We start from the raw sequence: 24,519 nt of genomic DNA, 5'->3' as shown, positions 1-24,519 counted from the left end.
TTACTAGTTGATATCAGACTTTCAGAGCCAATCTTATATATAATTACTAGATTATAGCAGTGTATAGGTTTACTAATAAATATATATATATATATTTTAATTAGAATAAACTACTTAGCTTCCTCTAAGTTATTCAGTTCCCCTATTTCTATTCTGCATGTGTGGAGTTCAGATAAACTATTATCTAAGTAAGAGGGGGCCCTAATAGGTGTGCTGGTGGCTTGGCATGTGACACCACTATATTATATACAAGTTAATATTAAATCTTATAAATAAGCTCTTATTAAAGCCCCTATTAATACCCTACTTACTTATTTAGGTATACTAGGGTATAGTACTATCTAGTAAGGTATAGCTTAATCTATAATAGTATATTGCTATTAAGAGAGTGTGGATCTAATAGGCCCCTTAATTTAATATAATTACACTAATTAGGAGATGGATATAACTTTAATAGCTATAGATTTTATATACAGCTTTGCCTACTAGCTTAGCTAGGCAGGTATATTAAATTATATTATTACTTACCTAATTCAGAAGGTATAAGAATTAACTTTACACTACTACCCTTAGTAGAATATTTAATAGTATCTAAATATTTAAATATCTCAAACCTGACCCTAACTAAAAGGCATAAATAGGAGCTTGATAGCTAGTTATTTAGAAGAATCAGACCTTTATTGATTTTTAATTAGCCATATAAATTACTAGTGATCTATGAATAGTATTAGCCTTAGTAATCATAATAATATTTAAGGTTAAGGACATTCCTATATGACATATGGATTATTGCAACAACCCCAGTGGGTCATTTTCTGTAAGGTACAGTGGTGTTTCATGTATTACATATATTCTGAAATATCACCTCAAAATTTATGGCATACCTCTCTAGAGATGAGAAACAGAAGTATGCAGCAAATCTAGCAACTCATATATCTTCTATTACTTAGGTTTCCTCCAGACTGAAAGGTGCCATTTCATTATTACTCCTTTCCCCCTCCCTATGTACCGGTATGGTTTTGTCTCTTGATTGTCTTCCTGAAGAGCTACTATACATTATTCTATGCAACTGCCCCCTTGTTCGTCGGCTGCACTGGGACAGACTTCTCGTAAGTTTCAAAATATCACGAATGAACCTCTACTATGGAGATTCTATTGTCAAACCCACTTCAAATTCTGGGATCCCAAACATGATATGACAACAAGCTACAGGAGTTCCGCCTCTGCAGTAGACTGGAAAGGACTCTACATTTCTCGACACCTTATTGATCGCAGGACATGCCATCTTCTTAACAGTATTCTTGCCGGGCAAACTGGAAGAATCAAGAGATTTCGAACCATCATTGGGCTCGGATATGACATCAAGGATACTCTACTACGCCATATTTCCGCAGGATCAGACACAGAGGACTACTTGGCCAGAAGGTGGCGCTCCCATTGATAATATCTGGTCATTTTCCATGTGATTAACGTTCGCTATCTCAACAAAAGGTATTACGCAAGGGCGCTGCTGGCCTGTCTCCATCGGAGCATTGCGGTCCCAGAATGGATCAAACTCAGAAACGGGGGACCTGTGTCCCTGGAAAGGGCTTTGGGTGCGTTTGATCTTTTCATCCCAGAGAGCAGTTTCGGGAACCTGGATGAAGTATGTAAAACATTCAAGTTTGGAAAGGATAAAGAGGCAAAACATCTACTAATCAGTAACCAGATTGTGAGTAGGCTAGATGAAATAGCCTCGCATATATTCACATACTGCCCTAATATAAATATACTCACACCTCGTGAGAAGGCCCGAGCTGTCGCAACATATCTCAGAGCAAGCAATTTGACAGGCATTCAGTTGGGCCGGGATTACCATTGCCTGGAGCACAATTTCCTAGGGTTTGCAATAAATGATCCCGATCATAATTCGCTTCCTTTGATTTCAGCAGCTATCTACTGCTACGTCGCTCGAAAAATAAACCTTGACGCTCGGCCTTGTGGGTTTCCTTTCCATGTTCATGTTATAGTCATGCCACCCAGCGGTCAGGACATTGATGGCAACGCAATTCCGCCCGAGACGCTGATTGAGCCCATTTTTATGGATCCGTTTCGCTCTGCAGAAGAGACACCTGTTGAGAACCTGCAAAATCAGCTGAATTTCCTGGGGGCTTCAGCAGCCGAGCAATCGGCGTTCCTTCGTGCGTCTGGGGTTGCTGATACTGTGTTGCGATGTGGCAAAAACATCATGAACTCCGTTCAACGTCTTTCGCAGACTTCTAGAGCACATCTGGCTCCGGTCGATGCGGTTAGTGCAAGATATGCTGCCCTTTGGTCGTCACTGTTATTTTCCACCTCTTTCCGGCCGGCGGAACTTAGGCACTACTTACCTTGGTTCTTGGAACTCTTCGCTACGGACTTTCCTTCGGATGTCCATTTGATTGAGCAGTATCTTGTACCGCTTTTTCAAGGCACGCTCCAGCAAGAGGACATACTTGAGAGTCTTCGTGTTGTGCGGGCTGTGGATGAGATACCCAAGCAGGTCAAACGGCGGACACCTGAGCGCAAAGCGGTAAGGTACAGGATCGGCCAGGTCTTCCGCCATCGGCGGTACAGTTACTTAGCTGTTATAACTGGTTGGGATACTGAGTGCGATGCGAGCGAACAGTGGATGAGAAGGATGGGCATCGATCGTTTGGAAGCCGGCAGGCACCAAAGTTTCTACCACGCATTGTATGGTAACTGCGCTCTATTTCACTGCATTTGCTGATTGTGTCTAGAGCTGAGGACAAGTCTGTTCGCTACGTTGCGGAAGAGAATCTCGAAATTATCACTCCCGACCTATTTGAGCTACCGCGAACGCTTGTGGAAACAGCAGGAAAGCACTTCAAGCGGTGGGATGGCTGTTCTCATACATTTGTCAGCAATATTCGAGATGAGTATCCTGACGACTGAACGGCGCCTTCGGAGAGGAGTATTGATTTCTGCACTGCTTTGACTACACTTCTTGAAGTTAGTTAAGCTACGGCTACTTAGTAGAATCCTAATATATCGAACATAATTGGTTGGAATTTATCATCGTTATTCTCTGGATAACAGGAGATCACATACCTTCTCCTGGATGGCCGTCTAGCTTAGCCCACCAGCATCTTTGGATAGCTGGCGGTGTGTGCAGCTACGGACTTCTCCTTCCTTTGTCTAAGTGGAGAGAAATTAGCATCGTACGGTGTCGAAATTCTATTATCCTTTCCATTAGCTCCCTTGTGATGTTCTGGCCCTCGTATGTAGGGATAAGATGGCATTGAGATATTTGCATTCATTTCCAAGGTTGCCTGCTGAGATATCCTTTTTTCTTACATGCCATGTGTGGGGCAGTAACAGTGCATATCATGATCATTAATTTCTTTTTCCTCTACCTCCCTAGGCTCGCGCTCTCCATCTTCACCCGGTGTAGTCTAGGATCTACAGGGCGCTCACCATTATTAGCATGTGGGTAGGTGTTAGGTGGTTGACTTGTAGAGACAAATGCACTTAACTATCTAGTAAGCTCAATTTTTTAGCTATATCAGGACCCACAATTATCACATGACATTTACACAGCCAGTTCAATATCTGTGATGTACAACAGTAACAGTGACTTACCTAGACTTTAACTGAAATTTCAGTATCCCTAACGGGAGTACCCAAGCAGATAGTTTGGAGACATAAACATTTCAGCTATGGGTATACCGCATCTAACACAACTTCTACTTCCATATTCGGAAGCAGTGCTTCTTAAGGGTGGTCAAAGTGCTGAGGAGGGGAGAACCAACATTCAATCCGTTGTGATCGATGGCCCCAGTCTGGTTTATCACGTCCATTCAAGGTTGCTGGGATGGTCCGACAGCCGACTAGAATTCCCTGATATGCAGCCATCGTGCAACGAAGTTAGTTGTGCGGTGATGTTACATCTATTGAAGTTAAGAAACCTGGGAGTTGACATGTAATGACGTCCAAGCAGGAGATCAGGCAAATAATGACTGATATGGTCTAGAAAGGCAATATGCTTTGATGGAGCTTTGCCGGCCCACAAAGGAGAGACAAGACTATCACGACTCGAAAAGGCAAGACGAAAGCTTGAGATAGCTCGTAAAAGAATCAGTTATGGCTCTTTGCGACTTAACTACACGTCTATCGACACAGAAATCAAGCTCGAAATGATACTGCGAGGACGGACGTTGACTCCTAAACACAGAGAATGCCCTGACAATCCTTTTATGGTACCAGCTGTCTTCGAAGATCTCAAGCATCGATGGAATAAGGAAAACATCCTTCAAGCTGCGCGGGGCTCCCTATTGTTTCCCGACTCAGCTGCATTACAAGATTTTCCTTGGGCAGACGTCACAGTCATGGTCGCAGGGGAAGCAGATATGCATTGCGCATACCTGGCGAAACTCACAGGATCTGCGGTACTTACCAATGATTCGGATCTTATACTTCATGATATCGGGCCGCATGGTTCGGTCGTGCTCCTTCATTCATTAGAATTGGAAAATACGTATAGCGCTCGATCAATAGACATGCCACTTCAAGCGGTGCAGCTACATCCAGCATCGCTCGCCCAACGCTTTGGGTTGGCTGATTTACTGCGCCTAGCATATGAACTTAAGCTTCACCCAAATTCAGGTTTGACGGAGCTGATACGGCTTGCAAAAGAGACCCTCGGACCCCAAGCATCTGCAGACTATTTGGAATTCTCCGAGGAATATAAGAAGGGCCCAGAACATGCGCAATGGGGAATTGCGAACTCTCATCACCTTGACCCCAGAGTCTCAGAGCTGGTCTGGCAATATGAAACCCAAGAAATCAATTCATCGGACGAATTCCCTCGGTTTTATCTCGCAATTCTAAACGAAGATCCTACTAGGCGGTGCGCTTGGGAGAACGGCTTGCCATATAGAGTTCTGGGCTATTCGGTATTTAATGCTTCGCGTCCACCGTCTCGGAGATCTCGCTTCATCGATGAGTTTGTACGACGAGGGGGAAGAATTGCAAGGGATACTCTAGCAATCCGTGATGCAGGCTGGATCGCAGATCAAATGACGTCTTTCTATACACGTCTCAGTGTAGTTGGAGACGCCCTGGGCGAAAATGCCACAACCACAAAATTATGGAGGATATTTGCACTATGTGAGGTATATGGTTGGGGGGACAGTGGCTCTCCACTTCCCAGGGCTAGGCCATTTAGCAGATTCCTTACTTTTGGTTATATGGGTGATCGGACAGACTGGGCAGACATACACCTTACGGCGCAGATTCAGGCTGTGCTCTATTCTTTGAGAATTATGAGACAACTGATTGGGATCACAACTACAGCCAATGATCTCATGCTCAAAATGCAGGACGCTCTTATGAGTCTTCCCCCACTTCATGAGTTGATGAGATCGAGATCTGAGATGGTGAATGAGTACCTTACTGAAGATGCTGCTGGTGAATTTCTGAAGAGATACAAACAGCTAACGAGATGACATATATTGCATACAATTCCACTGGATAGATTAGGAATGCATGTCAGGAGTTTGGAGACGTTGTGACACGAACACTCTTGGTTTCCTTGTTCCGTGAGCTCGCGGATATTTTTGAGTGCTACCAGAGCTCATGTAATAAGCCCACTGACCAGCATAGCCAGAGTACGAGGAAGTATGGCCTTACACGTAACAGTGTCGATTGTTGTCCTCAAGCTCAACATATCCTAACGTGATGATCTTATAAATCCCACTACGCCTCGACAGTATCCAACTAGGTCAGCCAAGCGTTTGGCTTCCCGCTGCTGTTCTTCACTCCACTGAACAAGAGATTTTCTCAGTTCTCCGTGGTCATTCGCCGCCGACTCGGAGCACTTCCGCACAATATCAGCATGTATTTTCAGAAATACCGCCATCCAAGCATTCACAAGTTCGAAATCTTTCCTGAGACGGAGTCGCGTAGTCAGTGCCATGACGAATATAGACAACTCAGAATGACCGTCTTGTACGCGCAGATCCAGAGATCGAATCTCCAGATCAGTCCTTGCTGGAGATAGAGTTTTCAAATACTCTGTGAAGGGTGCAAAATCGTCAGACTGACGACCGGAATGCAGAAGGACTGTGAATAAAGAGCCAGAGTCGTCCACAGTCTGAGATCGTTGGTGTCTGACTATCCTTGAGCGTTCGGCGAGCGTGTGTTCAACCGACAACATACTTCTGTCGCTATTTTCAACGCTCGTTTTCTCGGAAACAGATGGCAGGAAAAATGGGGCTTTCTCGGGTGCCTTGGGAGGATCTTTAGGCTTGTTGCGTTCCTAACAATAATCAGCAATGATAAAGCAGATGGTGGAAGAAGCGTGGGACTGTACCCTGATTAAATCTAAGTGGAGTAGAGTCTGCCATCTACTCCTGGGGATGGCACTGAGTGTTACCATCCCCGTACTCAGTTGTTCGTCACATAGCACGGGCCCCTCCGCCTCATCCTGATGATGATCTTCGGAAAATGCAGCCTCAAGGGCTCCAGCACTCTCCTCTGCGGATGTGATAGGGATATGAGAATCAGCAAAACCAGATTCGTCCAGATTCTGGGTCGAAATTGGAATGAACAGACTCCTATTCGTCCAGAGACGAATACCGACACTATCCGAATGGGCTGTTGCCAGAAATTCCCCAGTTGCTGACATGGATAGCGAGGTACAGGTGCTAGGCACTCGGAAGATATCAATTAGATGTCCTGTTGACAAATCCCAAACGCGGACACGTGAGTCCATAGAAGCAGCCACTATCCACCGGCTATCATTGGAGAAAATGAAGTCATTGATCTGACCGACGCAGCCCCAGAATTCGCGTATGAGTTTTCTTGTTTCAATGTCAACCACACGAATCGAGAGGTCATCACAACTGAACGCGACCAACTCGCTGCTGCTGTTATAGCGCAGACCAGTGATTGCTGTCATTGGATGCCAATCAAGCTCATCTAGGAGTAACCCGGAATGAAAATCCCAGAACTAAATTGATGCAACTCAGTAACTGTGATTTATGATGAGGAGTCGTATACCGTACCTTGACTTTCCCATCCAACCCACAGCTTATGGCAGTCCGGTCCAAAGAATCGACTACTAAGCCAGTGACTGCCTTTGTATGTCCGATTTTCTTTTCTTGAGAACCATTTGCTAAACCAAGCTCGGCAGTTCGCCTACTTTTCAAACCGCGAGCCGGGAGACTCTGCCGATGCTGGCCGGACTGCAGATTGAACACATCGATACTTCCCATACTGGACCCAATAAGAGCGAAAGTCCCGCATTGCGTGATAGCGACGCTCTGGAATAAAGTGTTAGCGATACTCCGTGGCATATTGTCGACAACCATTCACCTTCACGACAGATCCATCGCTTGTTTCAAAAGTCCAGCGTCCAGCTCTTTTCCTACCCCAAAACCAAGTACGGGCGAACTTGTCCCCACGGTGAGCAGTGACTATACTCTCCCATCCCGTCTTATTCGAAGCAGCCGCATCTGCTACTCTCGGGTTAGCCCAAATCGGACCAGATGTGGTGACACCCATGCCACCATCGCGATTCAGTGAGCATGCAATGCAAGTTATCTCTGAAGCTCTGAAACCCTGTGTGCGATGTTGCATGTCTAAGTTCACAGGAACTGGACCAGACATTTTTTTGACTTTCTTCTCAACTGCGCCCTGCGAAATTTCAGTATTTTGGCTGTCTTTTCGTACACTAAGTCCCCATAAACTGCAGTCCTTGCTCGCACTCAGTAGCCATTTACCATTGGCTTCCGAGCCATCCGTTGCTGAGGGCAAGAAACTCAACGCAGTGACAGGAGCAGAATGACCACTTCTGAAATGAAGTTGTCTCGGAATAGGTGAAAATGGCGTCTCATCGAATATCCAGGTCCTGAGAGAGTTATCTTTCCCAGTCGATACCAACAAAGGTTGGCCATCCAAGAAATCCACGCAATTTATGCCAGATGCTGTTTCATGTTGAAGTGTTCTGTGGGCGTTCCGAAGGACGCCCGTGACACGCCCTGCGTTGTTCAAATCCCACAAAGTGATGTCGCCACTATCCACAGAAGCTGTCGCTAAGACACCCGGGGATTGGCCATCTGCGCCAGCGCCTAGACTATCAGTCCGGAAGGCGAGTGATGTGATATGCGAGGAACCCGAGCGCAATGACAAGATAATCTGCTCGGTATCGACGTTACGGATGAATAAAGAGCCATCCGCATGAGCAATAGCAATGAGAGATAGCACAGGAGTCGGTTGCAGAGCAGTCACAGCTCCAACACTTGGCCATGCCGTAGGAATGGTATAGAGTAGCTCTCCGGTCCTCACATTCCAAATGTCCACGCAGCCGTCAACCCTTCCAACGAAAACCTTATTGATATACGTTGGCATACTGCACATTAGACCGCCGTAAATGGGGTCTCCGGATGCCGCTTCAACTCCGCGAGGAATCAACGTCGTGTAATGTTCGTAGGTCGTATTTTTCCAGACTTCAATGCTGGTGCCAGTGCAACCCACAATCCAAGCGCCAAAAACAAGTACTTTGGTAATAGGCCCAGCTCGGCCCGAAGGCACCTCTAATGCAGCGACCTTTTTGCCGCGTTTGAAAACCCATATACCTCCACATGTCCCTGGTTTGAGATTTCCCCACGCTGCAAAGACCTTCTCACGCCATGCAAATGTGGCAGTTATAGCTTCTGGCGTCTGAGGCCGGCTGATGAAAATCAAACTCAGCCCTCGGCGTAGATCATAGGTGTGCAAACCGCGGCCCACACAGGTCGTGATTTGAAAAGTACTTTTTCCCAAGCGCACATACGTGAAAGGAACAGCTGTGGGGGAGACGAGCCCAAGTGTCTAATGACTGATCAGTCAGGAGAGCATTTAGAGGGAAAAAAATCATGATTGATTCAGTGCTGGCTTACCCGATATGGTGAAAATATTCTGGACTCAAGTGTCTTTCGCGAATTTGAGATGCGCTGATGCTCAGGGATGCGCTTTTGCCTTTTCGGAAGTGGCACGCTGAATTCATCCTCGTCAAGTGAAGGCATCATGTTAATTCGCGTCAGGTCTCAGTAGTATTGCCAGTTTCAGATTGTAGGAGCTCTCGATATTGCTCCGTTCTACTCTGCGAACTTTTGTGGTGTCCCGAAAATTTCTGTCTTTACGCGGCAGGTCCGCCTAGAATACCGCCTTGGCAAAATCCTACTTAAATCTCCGCAGTCCGTAAAAGCTCTTAGCTCTTAGGATAAAAGTTGGTTTTCCAGAATTACTAACATGTACTTAAGGTAGGATTGTCCTGTTTGTTTGGAATATCTCTCTATTATTCTATGTTAATACATAATAAAAATGAATAAATGTGCAATGGTATATCAGTAGATATTAGTGGAATTTTCAGTCTTTCGCTTACTTTCAAGCATGTTTGCTGGGTTTCTTGTGTTTTTATTTTTTCCTTTGATAGAAAAAGAAAACACCGAGTAATGACGACAAGAGTGATCCTGACAATCTAGCAGAAGATCGACGATGTGGTCTTAGGTTCATAAATAATTGAAGTCTACCAAACGTGCATCCAAATTTGTGAGAGAAAAAAACGGAGTCACCTTCCGAAATGGGCTTTTCACCAAGTTTGACTTTTCATCTGGAACCAGATCTCAGGGAGCCCTCTAGTCCCAATTGTGCTGACGATGAACTCATAGGCACTACACATCATTTTCTCCTTGGAAAACCTAGCTTGAATACATAAAAACAAAAAGGAGAACAAACATTACAAAACAGCAACCGAAATCTGGGATGAGAGCTTCCAAGCACAGCCTCGGTCTTGGAATTCAGGTTCCACGAGCAACCTTCAAAGATGACACAGAGCAATTCTATTCAAGATTTCCCACCTTCGGCAAGCCCGGATAATTGCTCTTCTGATGTTGGTTATGCTACAGGCGGTGACGAGCGAAACGCACTGATTGCCACGCCTTTACCAAACACGGTGCCTGATCAGACTGGTGACAAATCGTCTTTCACCCTCCTTTATGACCCGGTTTCACCATCGTCGAGGGCAAGTCCGAGTCATGGGCAATTCCACCAGAACAAAGCCCAGACCTCAGATGTGATGACAGATCATGCTGGCGGGGCGCGAGTTGCTCGTTCAGCTCGTTCCTCCAGCCGAACGCCTAGGAGACTTAGTGGCAGCACAGCTACCAGCTCAGTCAGTGACGCTGAAACCGGCCCCTCAAGAATTGGCAGGATTGGTGTCTGTGCTCTGGATGTGAAAGCGCGCAGCAAACCTAGTCAGAACATTTTAACCCGCCTGCAAGCCAAGGGTGGTTTTGAAGTGATTGTTTTCGGTGACAAGGTGATTCTCGATGAGGCTGTAGAGAATTGGCCTGTATGCGACTTTCTGATTGCATTCTTTTCTGACGGCTTCCCCCTGGAGAAGGCCATCGCTTACGCGAGGCTTCGAAAACCGTTTTGCGTGAATGACTTACCCATGCAGAAAGTGTTGTGGGACCGACGACTGTGTCTGCGAATTCTGGATCATATGAATGTGCCCACGCCGAAGAGATTAGAGGTCAATCGCGACGGCGGACCAATGTTGGAATCTCCGGAGCTTGCTCAGCACGTTTACAGGTTAACGGGGGTCAAGCTCGAGGGCCCTGAAGATGGGACTGGAGGAGGCTCTCAGAAAACTCAGGTGGTAACAATGTCTGAGGACGGTGAGGCTCTGATTGTGGATGGAAAATCTATCAGAAAACCCTTTGTCGAAAAGCCAGTGAACGGTGAAAATCACAACATCCATATATACTTCCCTAACGATCAACAGTATGGCGGAGGAGGCAGGAGGCTTTTCCGGAAAGTCGGGAACAAAAGCTCCGAATACGATCCTCATCTTGTGGTGCCTAGATCAGTGACGGAAAAAGACACAAGCTACATTTACGAACAATTTCTAAGGGTTGACAATTCTGAAGATGTCAAGGCTTACACAGTCGGGCCAGATTTTTGCCATGCAGAGACACGCAAGTCGCCCGTGGTCGATGGAGTCGTTCGCCGGAACACGCACGGGAAAGAACTCAGGTACATAACGAAATTGAGCCAGGATGAGGCAGCAATTGCGTCAAAAATCTCGAATGGGTTTGGCCAAAGGATCTGCGGCTTCGATATGCTTCGAGTCGGTGATAGGAGCTACGTGATCGACGTTAATGGATGGAGTTTCGTCAAGGACAACAATGACTATTACGACAAATGTGCCAGTATTCTGAGTGACATGTTTCTGAATGAAAAGCGCAAACGCGAGGGAATACAAAGGTCCCTAGAAATGGTTTCACCGGATACAAGCCATCATGTGAGGCATTCTGTATCTCACAGGCATACCTTGAAAACCTTGTTGAAATCTCCATCCACGTCCAAACTCTACGGCAGTCATAAGAGCCTCGACAATAGTTTCCAGGACCTTGCGGCGTTACCTCCAGCATCCTGTGGAGCAGAAATTATGGACCATAAAAGAAGTCGAACGAGCCCAGATGCGCGCCAGATCGATTCAGATATAAGTGATCTCGACCCGAAGACCCCAGAGTTGACCGGCCATCCCGACGAAACGATCCCGCCACCTCCACCTCCAGCATCTAAACATTCCTGGAAGCTTAAGGGCATGGTTGCAGTCATAAGGCATGCGGATCGTACGCCAAAGCAAAAGTTCAAGTTCACTTTCCACAGCCAGCCATTTATTGATTTGTTGAAAGGCCATCAAGAAGAAGTGGTGATCAAAGGACAGGCAGCCTTGGCTAACGTCTCGGAGGCTGTCAGACTTGCAATGGATCAGAAACTGGAAGATATGGAAAAACTCAAACTGCTTCGAACATCCCTGGAGAAGAAAGGTGGCTGGCCTGGAACGAAGGTTCAAATTAAACCTATGTTTCGCAAGCGAACGCAGGAGGAATTGAGCACGCATAGTTCAGAGAACTCGAACAGCGACGGAGCGCAGACTAATTGGACCCAAATCGCCGATGATACCAACGGGGATAAGGAAAAATTTCCTCGAACATCTACTCGCAGTGACTCAATATCCGGCACAACATTCTCAAGATTTTCTGCTGCCGAGAACGATCTCATCCTAGACAAGCTGCAACTTGTGATCAAGTGGGGTGGAGAGCCAACCCACGCCGCAAGATACCAATCACAAGATCTAGGTCTCAATATGCGCGATGATCTGAAATTGATGAACAAAGAGGCGCTGAATAATGTTCGGATCTTTACAAGCTCGGAGCGAAGAGTGAGTACTAGCGGTAAGTCTTTTCCAAAGCACGTTTCTGTCCGGTGTCAAGCTTATGAGTTAATGTAGCTCAAATTTGGGCGTGTTCTTTTCTCGACCAGAAGGAGCTCCCGGATGATTTTATTCAAGTGCGAAAGGACCTTCTGGATGACTCCAACGCTGCAAAAGATGTTATGGATAAGGTGAAAAAGAAGCTGAAACTTCTCTTGCGCGAAGGATCTGCACCTTCACAGTTCACTTGGCCCAAGGATAACATCCCTGAGCCATCGGTTGTTCTCGCTACTGTTGTTGAGTTGATGAAATTTCACCGAAATATCATGAGACACAATTTTGGGAAGCTTAACAATTCTCCACATTGTCCTTCATCGACATCTCCCCTAAGTGACAATTCTACCTCTCAGAATGTCATTCAGGACGCGGATAGCGCAACCCTTTCCTCTATCCAGGGACGGTGGTGTACTGGTGAAGATCCCATGCTCTTCAAAGAACGATGGGAAAAGCTCTTTGCAGAATTTTGCGACACGGAGAAGGTTGACCCGAGCAAACTTTCCGAATTGTACGACAGCATGAAATTTGATGCACTCCACAACAGACACTTTCTTGAGTGGGTGTTCATGCCCCAGATGAGGGGACCAACGAGCATGAACGGCACAGCTCCAATTCCAATAATACTAACCGTCACGATCTTGTTGGGGACAAACATGACAGTCTAACAAGCGAAGGAATGGAGGAAAACGTGGAAAATCCGACCTTGTCACATCTCCTCCGATTCAAGAAGCGAGCACATGCATTCGACTCGTTACCGCATCTAAGAGCCCTTGACGACTCGTATGATCACTATTTCAAGCTGTACCCAGGCTCTAGTCCTACGAAAACTAAAATGGATGGACGACTCTCAAAACTTCGGGAGTTATACAAATTGGCCAAAGTTCTATTTGACTATGTGACTCCTCAGGAGTACGGAATTACCGACTCTGAAAAACTGGAAATAGGCTTGTTGACGTCCTTACCCCTTCTTCAAGAGATCGTCAGAGACCTCGAAGAAGTCCAAGCGTCTCCAGATGCGAAATCGTTTTTTTACTTCACTAAGGAGTCCCATATCTATACCCTCCTGAACTGCATCATCGAGGGCGGAATTCAGACAAAGATAGCCAGAAGCGCTATACCTGAATTGGATTACCTATCACAAATCTGTTTCGAGCTGTACGAGGCTAAGGATTGTGAATCATCCACAAGTTCCTATTCAATCCGTATCTCTATCAGTCCAGGCTGCCACGCTTTTGATCCGCTGGATGTGCAACTCGACTCGCGGCATGCGATTGGTTGCGCTCCGAGAAGAAGCCTAACCGCCCATCAGGATTGGAAAGAGGTCATTGAAACCCTCAAAGCGAAATTCGACACGTGCGTTTCACAACCCACCTTCATCCCTCTACGTTTTATAGGGCCAACGACTGATGAGAATTCTATAGGGTTAAACTTCCCAAGACTTTCATTGCCGTAAATTTGAGCGATAAGCATGTGTCCAGTTATCAATCATAGGTTTGCCCAGCTGTATGTGACGAGAAATGTAAAATAATGACAACCATTCACTTGACCGCAAATCAGGAGTGTGATGTACGTGGTCAGGTAGAGAAATAGAGGCGTATGTTATCATGTTCATGAGCAGTTACATTTGCTAAAGTTGGTCGCAGTTTAGGTCACGAGTCTAACTTACATACACTAACAGGACATAGGTAGCAAGTCGTCGGTGATACAGCAAGTTGGCAAGACCACTTGATGATGACATCGGGACACCCCTAGGTTCCAGCAAAATCCCGCACCAAATTAGGCAGGTAACAGTTATGTATGTGATTTGCCAGAAATGAGATTTCAATTCACATATCCTAGAGCCAGGCTCAAGGGTAGTAGTATCCTAGGATGGGCATTACACATGGCTATTAGTCTGTTACCTGCCTGGTCAGGTAAGGGGGTGGCGACCTTACGTTTAATCTAAAAATAAGCTTACTCTGTACGTAGTCTAGATAGTGGGCCCTTGGGTATGTCTATCTATGCCATGTGCTCCCACAGTGCAGATGCAGTGCGGGTGCACCACAGCATAACTTCCAACCACAGCTTAATTTCTATGTACCTCTTATATAGCATCACCATATAAAAGGTACATCCTGATTATTTACCTTATGTATATACACATTTAGTTTTATATTTTATTATTAGTTAGATATATATACAAGTGTCTATCCTTTATTACTATCTTGATTATTAGAAAGGAAAATTGTAAGTGTTAAGATAATATAATCTCTTATTATTGTTTTCTCTAAAAAAAAGTCTTATAGAGGGAAACTTTGCACACTCTTAGATCTCTATTTTAGTTAGTATTAAAATTTCAAGAGCGAAGATCTTATAATTAAAAGCCTTTTAAGAGTTTTGCACTATCTAAACTAAAATATACTTACCCTAAGTGAATGCCTGAATATTTAATGTATGGAGTATGTACCTTTTATATGGCAATACCATATAAAAGGTACATGGAAACTAAGCTGTGGTTGGAAGTTATGCTATAGTGTATCCACACCAGGAACCAGTGTGGGTGCGCTCCTAAGGCACAGATAACTTAGTACCTAGTACTTTACCTTTGGGCTAGGCTACCCATCATTTCAGGTGAGGCTTACTGTAATAGTAATGACAAGTTGCTGCCCGGGTGGATAAGAGGTAATAAATGTGTAATAATATTATCATTCATTTCCCCCCACCCCGCCATGCTGTTGCTTGCTCGCAGAAGCAGTCTTTCCCACCATTATTCAATGCCACATCTTAACCCTCCTTCCTGAGCAACGTAAGTTGGATCATGTCGCCTCTAGTAGGAAACCTACTGATTCAGGTGCTAAAATAGAGAAATGGAACCCTTGCCAGATGCTATATGGGCTGATGCCTCGCAATTTTCTTGTAATTTTTCCAATGGCGCCATTCAATGCAGTGAACTTCAGGGGCAGAGGGAGCTTAGGATTGCCATAGATGATGTGATCTGCATCCTACCGCATGCTAGCCAGGATGGAAAGAACTACAACATGCTCTATCTACGAAATGGTCGAAAAGAGGCGACTTCTGTTCCTCCGGGAGATTGTGGGTCTTCTCTGGCAAGTATACAATTGGTTTCTCCACCATCAACGCTACTATCACGATATTTCTGTGCGGAACTTCCCCAACATCTCAAGCCTTCGGTGGACCAGGTGATTGATCTTCATGTCATTATCTCGACTCCCTCAGGGACCGGGAAGGCTAAGAATTTCTTCAAAAACATTGTACAACCGTTCTTGGCACATATCGGATTGACAGAGTATGAAGTCCATGAGACACAATCAGCGCAATCTATACTCGAACTCTGTCAATCAAGGCTTATTGGTCGTGCAAAACTTGGTTTTACACAAACAATTATTCTTCTTTCTGGGGATGGTGGCCTGAATGATATTGTCGATTCATTCCATGGTGCTGTCGGTGTTTCACTTGTTCCTCCAATCGTCGCTCTGATACCGATGGGGACAGGTAATGCCATGGCAAGCTCATTAGGGCTGCTCTCTCGCCCGACAGCAGGCTTGACTGTCCTGCTGAAAGGGTCACCGAAACCTATACCCACCTTAGTCGCTAATTTTTCTCCTGGTGTGCAATATGTCACGGATGAGGGTCACACTCTGATTCCTATGCTTGATAGCTCCATGACCCAGTCCTCAGTGAATTCAATTCACGGCGTGGTTGTCGCGAGCTGGGGTTTCCACGCTGCCTTAGTTGCTGACAGTGACACTTCGGAATATAGAAGGTTCGGAGCCGAGAGGTTCCAGATGGCAGCCAAGGAGCTCCTTTTCCCTTCTAGCGGCGTCGAGACGCACAGGTATAAAGGTAATATCACATTATTCCGGTCTAACATAGCGACCAATGAAAACTCCCTGGACACCCTAGAATGCGGAGAACACATGTACGTACTGGCTACACTCGTTCCAAGGCTCGAGAAAGACTTTCTCATCTCGCCGGAGTCGGTTGCATTGGATGGCAGGTTGAGAATAATCCGTTTTGGCGCCGTCTCCGCAGAAAAGGCCATGCAACTAATGTCTCTCGCGTATGATGGGGGCCGGCATGTACACGAAAGCAGCGTCCTCTACACGGAAGTTGAAGGCTTCAGAATCGATTTTCGTGAGGTTGAGCAGAAGTGGAGGCGAGTTTGCATAGATGGGAAAATCGTCATCATTGAGGAAGACGGCTGGATGGAAGTGCTGAAAGGATCTACGGGTCGCGTAAATATACTGGTTTGATGGCTTGAACACCATGTGTTCAAGTGATTTCCCATATACTCGTCTTGACCTGACAAGGTGTCTTCAACGAGATCAATGATAGGGGGTGGGACCGAGGGCGCCGAGTGCCCTCGATACATATGCATCAGAGAAAATATTCGAATGACCACGGGTGGCGGTCTTCACTTACATCGGGCGTTAGGCATTCGTGTACATCCAGGCTGGCCGTGAGAATAGAAGCATATGGGAACATGTACTAGTCTGATTCACGGGATACTTATTATCAATTCTGGAAATGCTCCCATAAACTACTTTGTGCTATCTATGACGCTACTAGCCATTCTTATGCAGTCTTCAGTAGCCCACTGGGCATGGCAGCCGCACTTCCAGGATTGAACGGCGGTCAATGATTCTAGCAGAAATACAGCCGCACCTGTACAGAAGCGTCTTTACACAAAGTCAACCCAAGGTGACTATGGCAACCAGAGCCTACTGCTCTTCGGGTTCGGGTCGGTGAACTTGTCCCTAATTGTTGGATGCAGTCGGGGCACAGGATGCTAATTATGGTGACAATAGCAATGATTTCTTAATCTCTAAATGATGGGAGTTTCCTGACTTTACCAGGTTTGTAAGTTTAATGATTAAGCAAGACATCTTAGTGAGCATTCAATCATAGAGGCGAACTATAAGCGCATAGGGAAGGCAAGGTGTTTAGATAAATATGTTTAGTGGATAGCTAGGGTGCAATCCTGTTCTCTTGCCAGAAAATAGCCGCATTAAATTTAAGGGGAAAAGCTGATTGCACAATGAGTAATGGATCAGTAGTTAAGCTAGTACTGTATTCACAATATAAGCAGCTGATGTCCCCTAATGAATCCCACAGCAAGAAATGCCATTCATATTAGAACAATTCCACAACCTTCTCGTCATCATTCTGTGCAGACCCTTGCTGTATATGGATATCTGAATATGAAGAGATAGAACTTGTGCCTTCAATTTGAGCTTGGTTGGCATTTTCCTCTCCTTCCTCATCACGCATCAGCACCTGGACTAGCCTGTCACAGGCTTCGCGCACACCTTCATCATCAACATGGAGATGACATTCCCGGATGATGGGATACACATTGATAGCCCTCATTTTGTCACGACCTTCTCGTGTCGTTGTCAGCAGTAACAATGTCTCCAGGTGCGTTACAATGATGCTGTTATCACTATCCCTCTGCTTATCTGGGGGTAGCAGCTGCAGGTCTGGCAACATTGCCATTGACTCTTCCTCGCTGAATTCCTCCGGCCCTGTAATCGGCAGCAACACGTAAGGAAGTAGATTGGCTTCGTTTGCGGAGAGCAGAGTCGGATGAAACGGAATTTCGAAAGCGACATTTTTGATCGTTGACGCCACCCCCTTTCTCCGAACTGTACTTTCATGCTCAGTGAAGACAGTCAATTTAGTGACAGGGACAACACCGTCATAATCCTGTCGGGTGGTAAAATATGCGCGCCCTGCCTCGGATTTAGAGAGATCGGCGAATAAATAGGAGAGATAATCAAAATTGGCCTTCTTATTTAAAGCACCCTCAGCGCCTTTCACGAAACAATCCATCAGTTGATCGATCGCCATAGTAGACGTGGAAACGGATTCGGCATTCCTCCGTTTCAACGTAATGAGCCGGCTCAATTTATCTGACTTGGCGAGATTGGCGAAGAGCATAGCAATGTCATCCGCGATTGGTTCCTTGACGTCCTTTCAGGTTGTTGACCGAGTTGTCAGCATAGACCCCGATCTCCTTAAGCGTCGCAGAAAGAAGACTTTAGTATACTCACCGTTATCTTCACCATGAGAGTCTCTATAAACGCATCATCTTCCGCAAGATTTGCCAATACTTCCTGGTCAGAACAGATATTGATGAGAATTGTAAGTGCATTTTTCGCGATTGGCTAGTTAATTTCAGCAAGTCTGTTCCCAAATTCGATAATTTAGAAGCTCATCACTAACAGTATAATCTCGAACCAGAAGCTTGAGATCGCGCACTGGAAGAAGCTGATGACGTTTGAAGAGGTCCGATTGAGCGGTCGAGAAGCCAACGAGGTTTTCGCATGCTAAATTGGACGCAAGCGTTAGACCATTCAACTGATGTTTGAGTGCTCAGGCTCCCTGATCGAGAGGGACGTTTCTACCAATTTGTCTTATCTGAGTATTTCCATGGTGGAGGAACTCAACAAGCTGTATCCATGGAGAGATAAAGACTGATTAGCTTCCCTAATCCTTCCATAAAAGGGTCCCCAATTTTGCTTGCTTTCATTGCTAGAGAGTTTCCTCTCCTTCTCTTCCATCTGAAATTTCTTTGTTCCCATCTCCCCAGCTAACAGTTAGGACCTCGCAGACTCACCTCTTCTAAGACTGTTGGCATACTGAAGTGGAATTCCAGGGACCGGGAAAACAAAGAACAGACAGTAGAGTCTATAGACTGAAGCTAAGACTTTTTGTTTCCCCCTTTTTCCTCTCTTTTCCCTCGTTCGTTCGCTGTTATTGCAGGTAAGTGGAGTGATACATGCTACCTTAGTATTAGATCTATCTACGGGAAAATTTTTGGTGCGGGGACTTTCTCCGACGTCACTGGTGTGGGGTTATGAAATTATAACTTACCCCTCCTCTGGTCCGGTATACAGATTGCCTTACGCTGTTTCCTTCCTTAAATATGGTTTAAATAAATTCGAATGTTTACTAATACTCGGCAGCTTTGCAAGCAGACTTAATTCTTCCAGGGTTCAAGACTCGGATGAATCCTACATCTAACGAATCTTATCCCTTTTCCTCATAAAAGCGGGTACAAGAAAACAACTCTAGGTAGCGTAGTGAATGTATGCCAGCAACTTATATAGGATCATCAAACTGATGAAACAGTATGGAGTCTTCATGTTCCCTCAGCAAATAGAAGCGCGTAAGGGTTGGACCCTCTGTAGTCAAGGTAAGTAGAAGTGGGCCAGAATAGTAATGTGTTCAACTCCATATGTATGGATGGCTCATTACGCTAAAGTCGACCATTCTGACAGACGAACTTTAACGGCGGGGCTCGAAATCATCAAAGAACATCCAGTTAGATTTCTTTCCAGGGCGTAAAGCCAAACAAGTCATCTCTTCGCAGATTACAAAAGAGGGAAGAATAGAAACATGGGTGCAGAAACAATTGACCTCAAGGATATACATGATTTTCTGATAGAACTAGCTTCCAAGGCTGGAGAAATCATTACCAATGCCTTGCCGAACACAGGAAGTACAGGGTCAAAGAAGAACAGTGAGTTTCCAGTCTGTGCCCAGCTGGGTTTAAGGTATTCACCTCTTCCATAGCCGCAGATCTCGTCACTGAATATGATCGTGCGGTTGAGAAAATGATATCTACAGCGTTAGCAGGGAGATATCCGCAGTACCAGTAAGTCATATACGACCCCTTCTATAATGTTCGCCAACAGGCCAAAGAGATGATTACGGAGTTGGTTATTTATTTCAGGTCACTCTCACTCAATTAGCGATGAGAAGAGCTAACAGTCCACCACTATAGATTTCATGGCGAGGAGACATATGACCCTGCAAGTCCACTAACTGATGCCCCCACATTCGTCGTCGATCCCATCGACGGTACAGTCAATTTTGTGCACGGATTCCCATATGCATGCATCTCTCTCGGCTTTGCGATCGACAGGAAACCGGTCGTTGGTGTTGTTTACAATCCGTTCAACAATACCCTCTACTCCGCCATTCGTGGAGAAGGGGCGTATTTAAATCGCAACACTAAACTTCCGCTCGACGCTAGGAGCCTTGAGCCATTGAATGGCCTAGAGAATGCTCTCATCGGCGTTGAGTGGGGTTCGGAGAGAGCAGGCAAGAATTGGGCGACGAAGATACGGACATTTGAAAAACTCGGTAAAACCAAGGATGATGGTGGTGCAATGGTACGTTCAATGCGTAGCATGGGCTCAGCTGCATTAAATCTTTGCGCCGTCGCATGCGGGAATCTCGATTTGTATTGGGAAGGTGGTTGCTGGGCGTGGGATGTTTGCGCTGGCTGGGTCATTCTGACAGAAGCTGGCGGTATAATCGTTGACGGCAACCCTGGCAACTGGGAAGCCAGCGTTGATGGGCGAAAGTATCTCGCAGTCCGAGGATCGCCAAATCAAGCAGGACAGAAGGAGCTCATCGAGGAGTTTTGGGAGCATATACAAGGCCATCTCGAGTATTGATTTGAATAGTGAGCTGGGCGCTTTCAAGCACGCCCTGCCGGTCTCCGGCTGCCGCAAGCCTTGCTCTCAATACAAAACGAGGAAAGTGGTTGACAATATTGAGTAGTCTAATGAGGGAGAAAGACTCCCACCATCATGTTACAATGTACATCTCAGACACGATGACACATCAGTTTGGCAATATGTAAAACTCAGCATACCTAAGGTATTCTCCGGCATGCCTGTGTCCTGTAGTCTAGATGCCTACATCCGGCTTGCAATTACCGGCATTTTGGTCTACGTTATCAAATGATAGTCTGACTCTCCACCCTAGCTATTGACGGCTTGATTGCGCGCCAACGGTGCTATTTTCACCCCTTCATGAGTTCTGGCCTTGGTCGAAGGGCTTACTGCGGACTGGCGATGCTCTCACCGGTCGAGTAGCTTAGATATGCATCGCTGAGAAATTGGCCGGCGCCGTATGAGGTGCAGGTTGAAGTCGTTTCTTCATCCAACAAACCAGCCTAGGACTGAGTTCCACCATCCGTATCGCAAGCTGTCCCTACAGGTATATGTGCCTCCTGGACGCTTTCTCCCGGCCTTTTCTGACTCTCGTTCAGGGAATCCTGTCGAAAGTGTGTATCGACGAGATGCTTCACTACGGGCCAGCCGTACGCATTTGTGAACATTCGCCTCACGATGATGTTATTGTGGGCATCTGGTTCAAGGCGAACAAGGACTTTGCGCCATGACATTCCACGGTGATAAGCCCTGGCGATTTTCTCCTCAACTTTCAGACCACCGGGCATCGCATTTCCGTCATTGGTAGAGCGTCTTTCATCGCAGCCTAAATCCCGCGGACCATCAGAAGGCTTACTCTCAAAAGAGCTCAATGGCGAGGTCTTGCGCTTGGCAGACAAAGGAGGAGGTATGTCCTCGGGGTAATATATACGGTCGTGAAAGATTGTCTTTGGCCTGGAGGCAGGATTAACAATAAACTGAACCGGTGGTAGAGGTGGCATGAGAAGATCTCCGGCTGATTCGAAAAATGTGGTTCTTGGGGGAGCGTTAAGCCCGTATTCCTCGCAAGAAGAGTGTCGCGAAAGAGGTTCTTCAAGGGGAAACGGTGTAGAGGTGGACGCATGGGCGAAGTCAGACGTGGTACTCAGAGTCTGACTCCGCTTGTAGACTTTTGTATGTTTATGCCTAGATGATACAGTTGTTCCTCTCTTCGGCCGAAAAATCGAGAAAAACGCGCTCAGCGGGTTGAGCGAAGGCTGAATCGAAGATATCCTAGGTTCCTGATTCTGTCTTGAGCCGCCTAGCTCTACTTGCGGCGGATGGCTTGCGCGTTCGCCAATGGATAAGACCGGAGAATCAACAATGGAAGCATTTTGGACTGTCTCAGCTTGCCTTTGTTGTTGGACCTCCTCTGACGGAGAATTGATCCTGCCGCTATCGCGATAATCAATTCTGGCGGGCGACGCATTGCTATCGATAGGAGAATGAGGTGACCGAAGTGAGACCGAATTAGCACCGGTCAACTCTGCCCATCCCCATTCCGCCATTGTGCTAACAAGGCCGTTCTGTCTTCTTGCCTTTTCAACGCGCTCCAGCCCTCTCCAATCAAGAAATAATAGGCACGAAGTTCGCAAAGGCACAATCCCATCATTAACCACGTTTGAATAGACCGTGCGACGGTCAAACTTGGAAAGCGCCTCATGAGCTGGACCACAGGGAAGTACCCTTAGCAAAGGCTTAGGGCCATGATCTACATGTTCCCGTGGCTTTGTAGAAGTACCCCTGCCGCCGATTACCGCCTCCCACCCGCTCCGTACCCTGGGAGCAGTCCAGCTTAACCCTAGATCCTGGCCTGTCCGGCCGACAAGGCCGAGGTCGAGAGCAAAGCGGACATACATAGGGTTCTCATTGCTGAGCCCAAGGAAAGGTGTCGCTAGAGCGATGAAGTTGACAGGGCGGATCAGATTAAAAAATTCAGGCGAGTGTTTCTGAATGTATGCAATGGCATACGTCTGAACCAAACCTCCAAGAGAATGCCCGATAAAGCTAATACTCGTAATCTGGTAGTAACGATGCTCGTCTTCTGCCTCATCTGCAGGCGTTCGAGACCCAGAAGGATCGTTAAAAACATTTTCCTTCACACTCTTCCATGCACCGAGTGATTCAGTGAACGTTTTAGATCTAGATTGTTTGAGTGGTCTGTAGGGTTGATCTGGGTATGTCATGAACAAGACGTATTTCGCAAGTCGCTTGCCGAGATATTGTATTCCGCGTTCAGTACGTACTGCATTACCAGCAAAACCTCTAACTATGACTTGTTCGTCATCGATATCGTCTTGATCGGCCGAATCATCATCGCGAACGGAACTTCAGCCAACATTAAGTCAGAAGGGTCAAACGGGTAGCCGGATAAAAAATAATTGTCTTAACGCAAGTAATTCCGAAGCTTACCGATCTAGAGAAGAGACTCCATTCGGCACCTGCGGAGCCAAATTTTGTCTCAACTTGCAAGATGCCCCTTTCTGTGTTTTCTTAGTTGCAGCGTCAATGCTTTCCTTCAAGTAAAGCATGTCTGCTCCAAGGTTGCTGTGCAGACCATGTGTAAGTACGACAAGGTGAACTTTTTTTCGACGCGCACAGTTTTGCCGAGTGGTGTCGAGTCGGTTGGCCCTTTCCACTGATTCTCTGTTCGCTGGTGGGATATTCGACGGAGATCCAGTGTGGTCAACGGCATCGTGTTCAGATGGAAAAGGAGGCGTATTCCAGAGACTGGCGGTGTCATCTATACGCAAACAAACCGATTTCGAAAAAACGCCTTTCGCAGCAACCACTTGCCTGCCTTTCGTTGTGGGCGTTACATGATCCTGTAAGTGAGCTGCCGGGTGAAGCCTGCCGACCGATAACCCGCCACTGTAGGGGAGTTCAACTGACTCCTCGTCACGGCCGATGAGTAGCTCATAATTGACAATAGCTGTGGTGGAGAAAATGACCTGCGATATTATCTCGATAACCCATGTCACTTTTTGAATGCTGTCGGGTGATGCGGACGTCTCTGGAATTCGATGCAGGCGTTTCGGTATAGGGATCATTGCTTTCCAGCTCCCTCCTGCCTTAAGGTATGGTTCAAACTGAGGGATCCCCTCGATTTCCTCATCCTGGGAATGGGCATGAGGGCCAAATGTGGAAGGATAGCAGGAGGCATAAAGAGTATATGGCCCATGCAGGTACGCAGCCCGCAGAGCGATGGCAGAAGTGTTTCTGACCTTGACATGTAGCACATCTGGTAGAGGATGGGCATTGTCAGCTACTGGTGTGTAAGTCACTGTGTATCTGTTCGAGAACAACAGATTAGTATCATGAGTAGAGTATATTGGAACTACACCTGGTGGGACCAAGGAGATGTATAATGTGATACAAAAGACGAACCTGATTGCTTCTCCTACACGGACACTGCCAGCTTGATGCACCAACAACATATCAGTAGCTCTTTTGGTTTGTACTGTGTCTGCTTGCCACCCAGTAATTGAATGAAATTTTAGGGACTTGAATTGTGAGGAAGAAGCTATTTCCTGATCTGGCCTTTGGGAGGTAAGATACAATCGAGGCGTGATGAACATCTGGATATAGACGGAATCATCTCTGTTATAGTGATGACCACAATTCTTATGATCTCCAAGGATATTGTAAAAGCGACGGTTCGAGATTGTTAAATCATGGCATTATTTAATATGTAAGAAGTTGAGAAAT

At 46.2% G+C, this 24,519-nt stretch overlaps 8 protein-coding genes across 8 annotated transcripts; 5 read left to right on the top strand and 3 right to left on the bottom strand.

The window, feature by feature from the left end:
- Positions 1 to 854: 854 nt before the first annotated feature.
- Positions 855 to 3,043, top strand: P174DRAFT_443517 (F-box domain protein). The gene is made up of 4 exons (XM_024827852.1): positions 855 to 1,425; positions 1,492 to 1,645; positions 1,709 to 2,712; positions 2,760 to 3,043. The coding sequence occupies exons 1-4, from the start codon at positions 1,196 to 1,198 to the stop codon at positions 2,932 to 2,934; spliced, it is 1,563 nt and encodes a 520-aa protein (XP_024680148.1). The 5' UTR covers positions 855 to 1,195; the 3' UTR covers positions 2,935 to 3,043.
- A 655-nt stretch (positions 3,044 to 3,698) lies between these two features.
- P174DRAFT_514006 (uncharacterized protein) lies at positions 3,699 to 5,536 on the top strand (the record flags this gene model as incomplete). The annotated part of the gene is made up of 2 exons (XM_024832043.1): positions 3,699 to 3,961; positions 4,013 to 5,536. 2 exons carry the CDS (start codon positions 3,699 to 3,701, stop codon positions 5,484 to 5,486), a joined length of 1,737 nt encoding a protein of 578 aa, XP_024680147.1. The 3' UTR covers positions 5,487 to 5,536.
- P174DRAFT_443514 (rRNA-processing protein UTP21) lies at positions 5,467 to 9,152 on the bottom strand. The gene is made up of 5 exons (XM_024827851.1): positions 8,922 to 9,152; positions 7,357 to 8,853; positions 7,047 to 7,304; positions 6,353 to 6,991; positions 5,467 to 6,298 (listed from the first exon to the last, which is right to left on the bottom strand). Exons 1-5 carry the CDS (start codon positions 9,045 to 9,047, stop codon positions 5,711 to 5,713), a joined length of 3,108 nt encoding a protein of 1,035 aa, XP_024680146.1. The 5' UTR covers positions 9,048 to 9,152; the 3' UTR covers positions 5,467 to 5,710.
- A 317-nt stretch (positions 9,153 to 9,469) lies between these two features.
- P174DRAFT_443513 (inositol polyphosphate kinase VIP1) lies at positions 9,470 to 13,902 on the top strand. Its single transcript, XM_024827850.1, has 4 exons — positions 9,470 to 12,269; positions 12,326 to 12,864; positions 12,885 to 13,657; positions 13,726 to 13,902. Exons 1-4 carry the CDS (start codon positions 9,848 to 9,850, stop codon positions 13,793 to 13,795), a joined length of 3,804 nt encoding a protein of 1,267 aa, XP_024680145.1. The 5' UTR covers positions 9,470 to 9,847; the 3' UTR covers positions 13,796 to 13,902.
- Positions 13,903 to 15,005: 1,103 nt separating this feature from the next.
- P174DRAFT_410125 (diacylglycerol/lipid kinase family protein) lies at positions 15,006 to 16,838 on the top strand. The gene is made up of 2 exons (XM_024824230.1): positions 15,006 to 15,089; positions 15,147 to 16,838. Exon 2 carries the CDS (start codon positions 15,151 to 15,153, stop codon positions 16,555 to 16,557), a length of 1,407 nt encoding a protein of 468 aa, XP_024680144.1. The 5' UTR covers positions 15,006 to 15,089; positions 15,147 to 15,150; the 3' UTR covers positions 16,558 to 16,838.
- A 498-nt stretch (positions 16,839 to 17,336) lies between these two features.
- Positions 17,337 to 19,105, bottom strand: P174DRAFT_240424 (protein HGH1). The gene is made up of 5 exons (XM_024821432.1): positions 18,831 to 19,105; positions 18,712 to 18,757; positions 18,530 to 18,633; positions 18,358 to 18,471; positions 17,337 to 18,277 (listed from the first exon to the last, which is right to left on the bottom strand). The coding sequence occupies exons 1-5, from the start codon at positions 18,834 to 18,836 to the stop codon at positions 17,438 to 17,440; spliced, it is 1,110 nt and encodes a 369-aa protein (XP_024680143.1). The 5' UTR covers positions 18,837 to 19,105; the 3' UTR covers positions 17,337 to 17,437.
- Positions 19,106 to 19,603: 498 nt separating this feature from the next.
- P174DRAFT_410117 (inositol monophosphatase family protein) lies at positions 19,604 to 20,945 on the top strand. The gene is made up of 3 exons (XM_024824229.1): positions 19,604 to 19,829; positions 19,883 to 19,964; positions 20,094 to 20,945. The coding sequence occupies exons 1-3, from the start codon at positions 19,706 to 19,708 to the stop codon at positions 20,770 to 20,772; spliced, it is 885 nt and encodes a 294-aa protein (XP_024680142.1). The 5' UTR covers positions 19,604 to 19,705; the 3' UTR covers positions 20,773 to 20,945.
- A 330-nt stretch (positions 20,946 to 21,275) lies between these two features.
- P174DRAFT_422703 (putative lipase/serine esterase) lies at positions 21,276 to 24,248 on the bottom strand (the record flags this gene model as incomplete). The annotated part of the gene is made up of 3 exons (XM_024825071.1): positions 21,276 to 23,139; positions 23,224 to 24,102; positions 24,199 to 24,248. 3 exons carry the CDS (start codon positions 24,246 to 24,248, stop codon positions 21,276 to 21,278), a joined length of 2,793 nt encoding a protein of 930 aa, XP_024680141.1.
- Positions 24,249 to 24,519: the final 271 nt, after the last annotated feature.

Source organism: Aspergillus novofumigatus (assembly GCF_002847465.1).
Source record: "Aspergillus novofumigatus IBT 16806 chromosome Unknown P174scaffold_6, whole genome shotgun sequence".
In the NCBI taxonomy this organism is placed as follows: domain Eukaryota; kingdom Fungi; phylum Ascomycota; class Eurotiomycetes; order Eurotiales; family Aspergillaceae; genus Aspergillus; species Aspergillus novofumigatus.
Note: the sequence above shows the minus strand (reverse complement) of the source record. Positions and strands in the feature narration are given on the sequence as shown.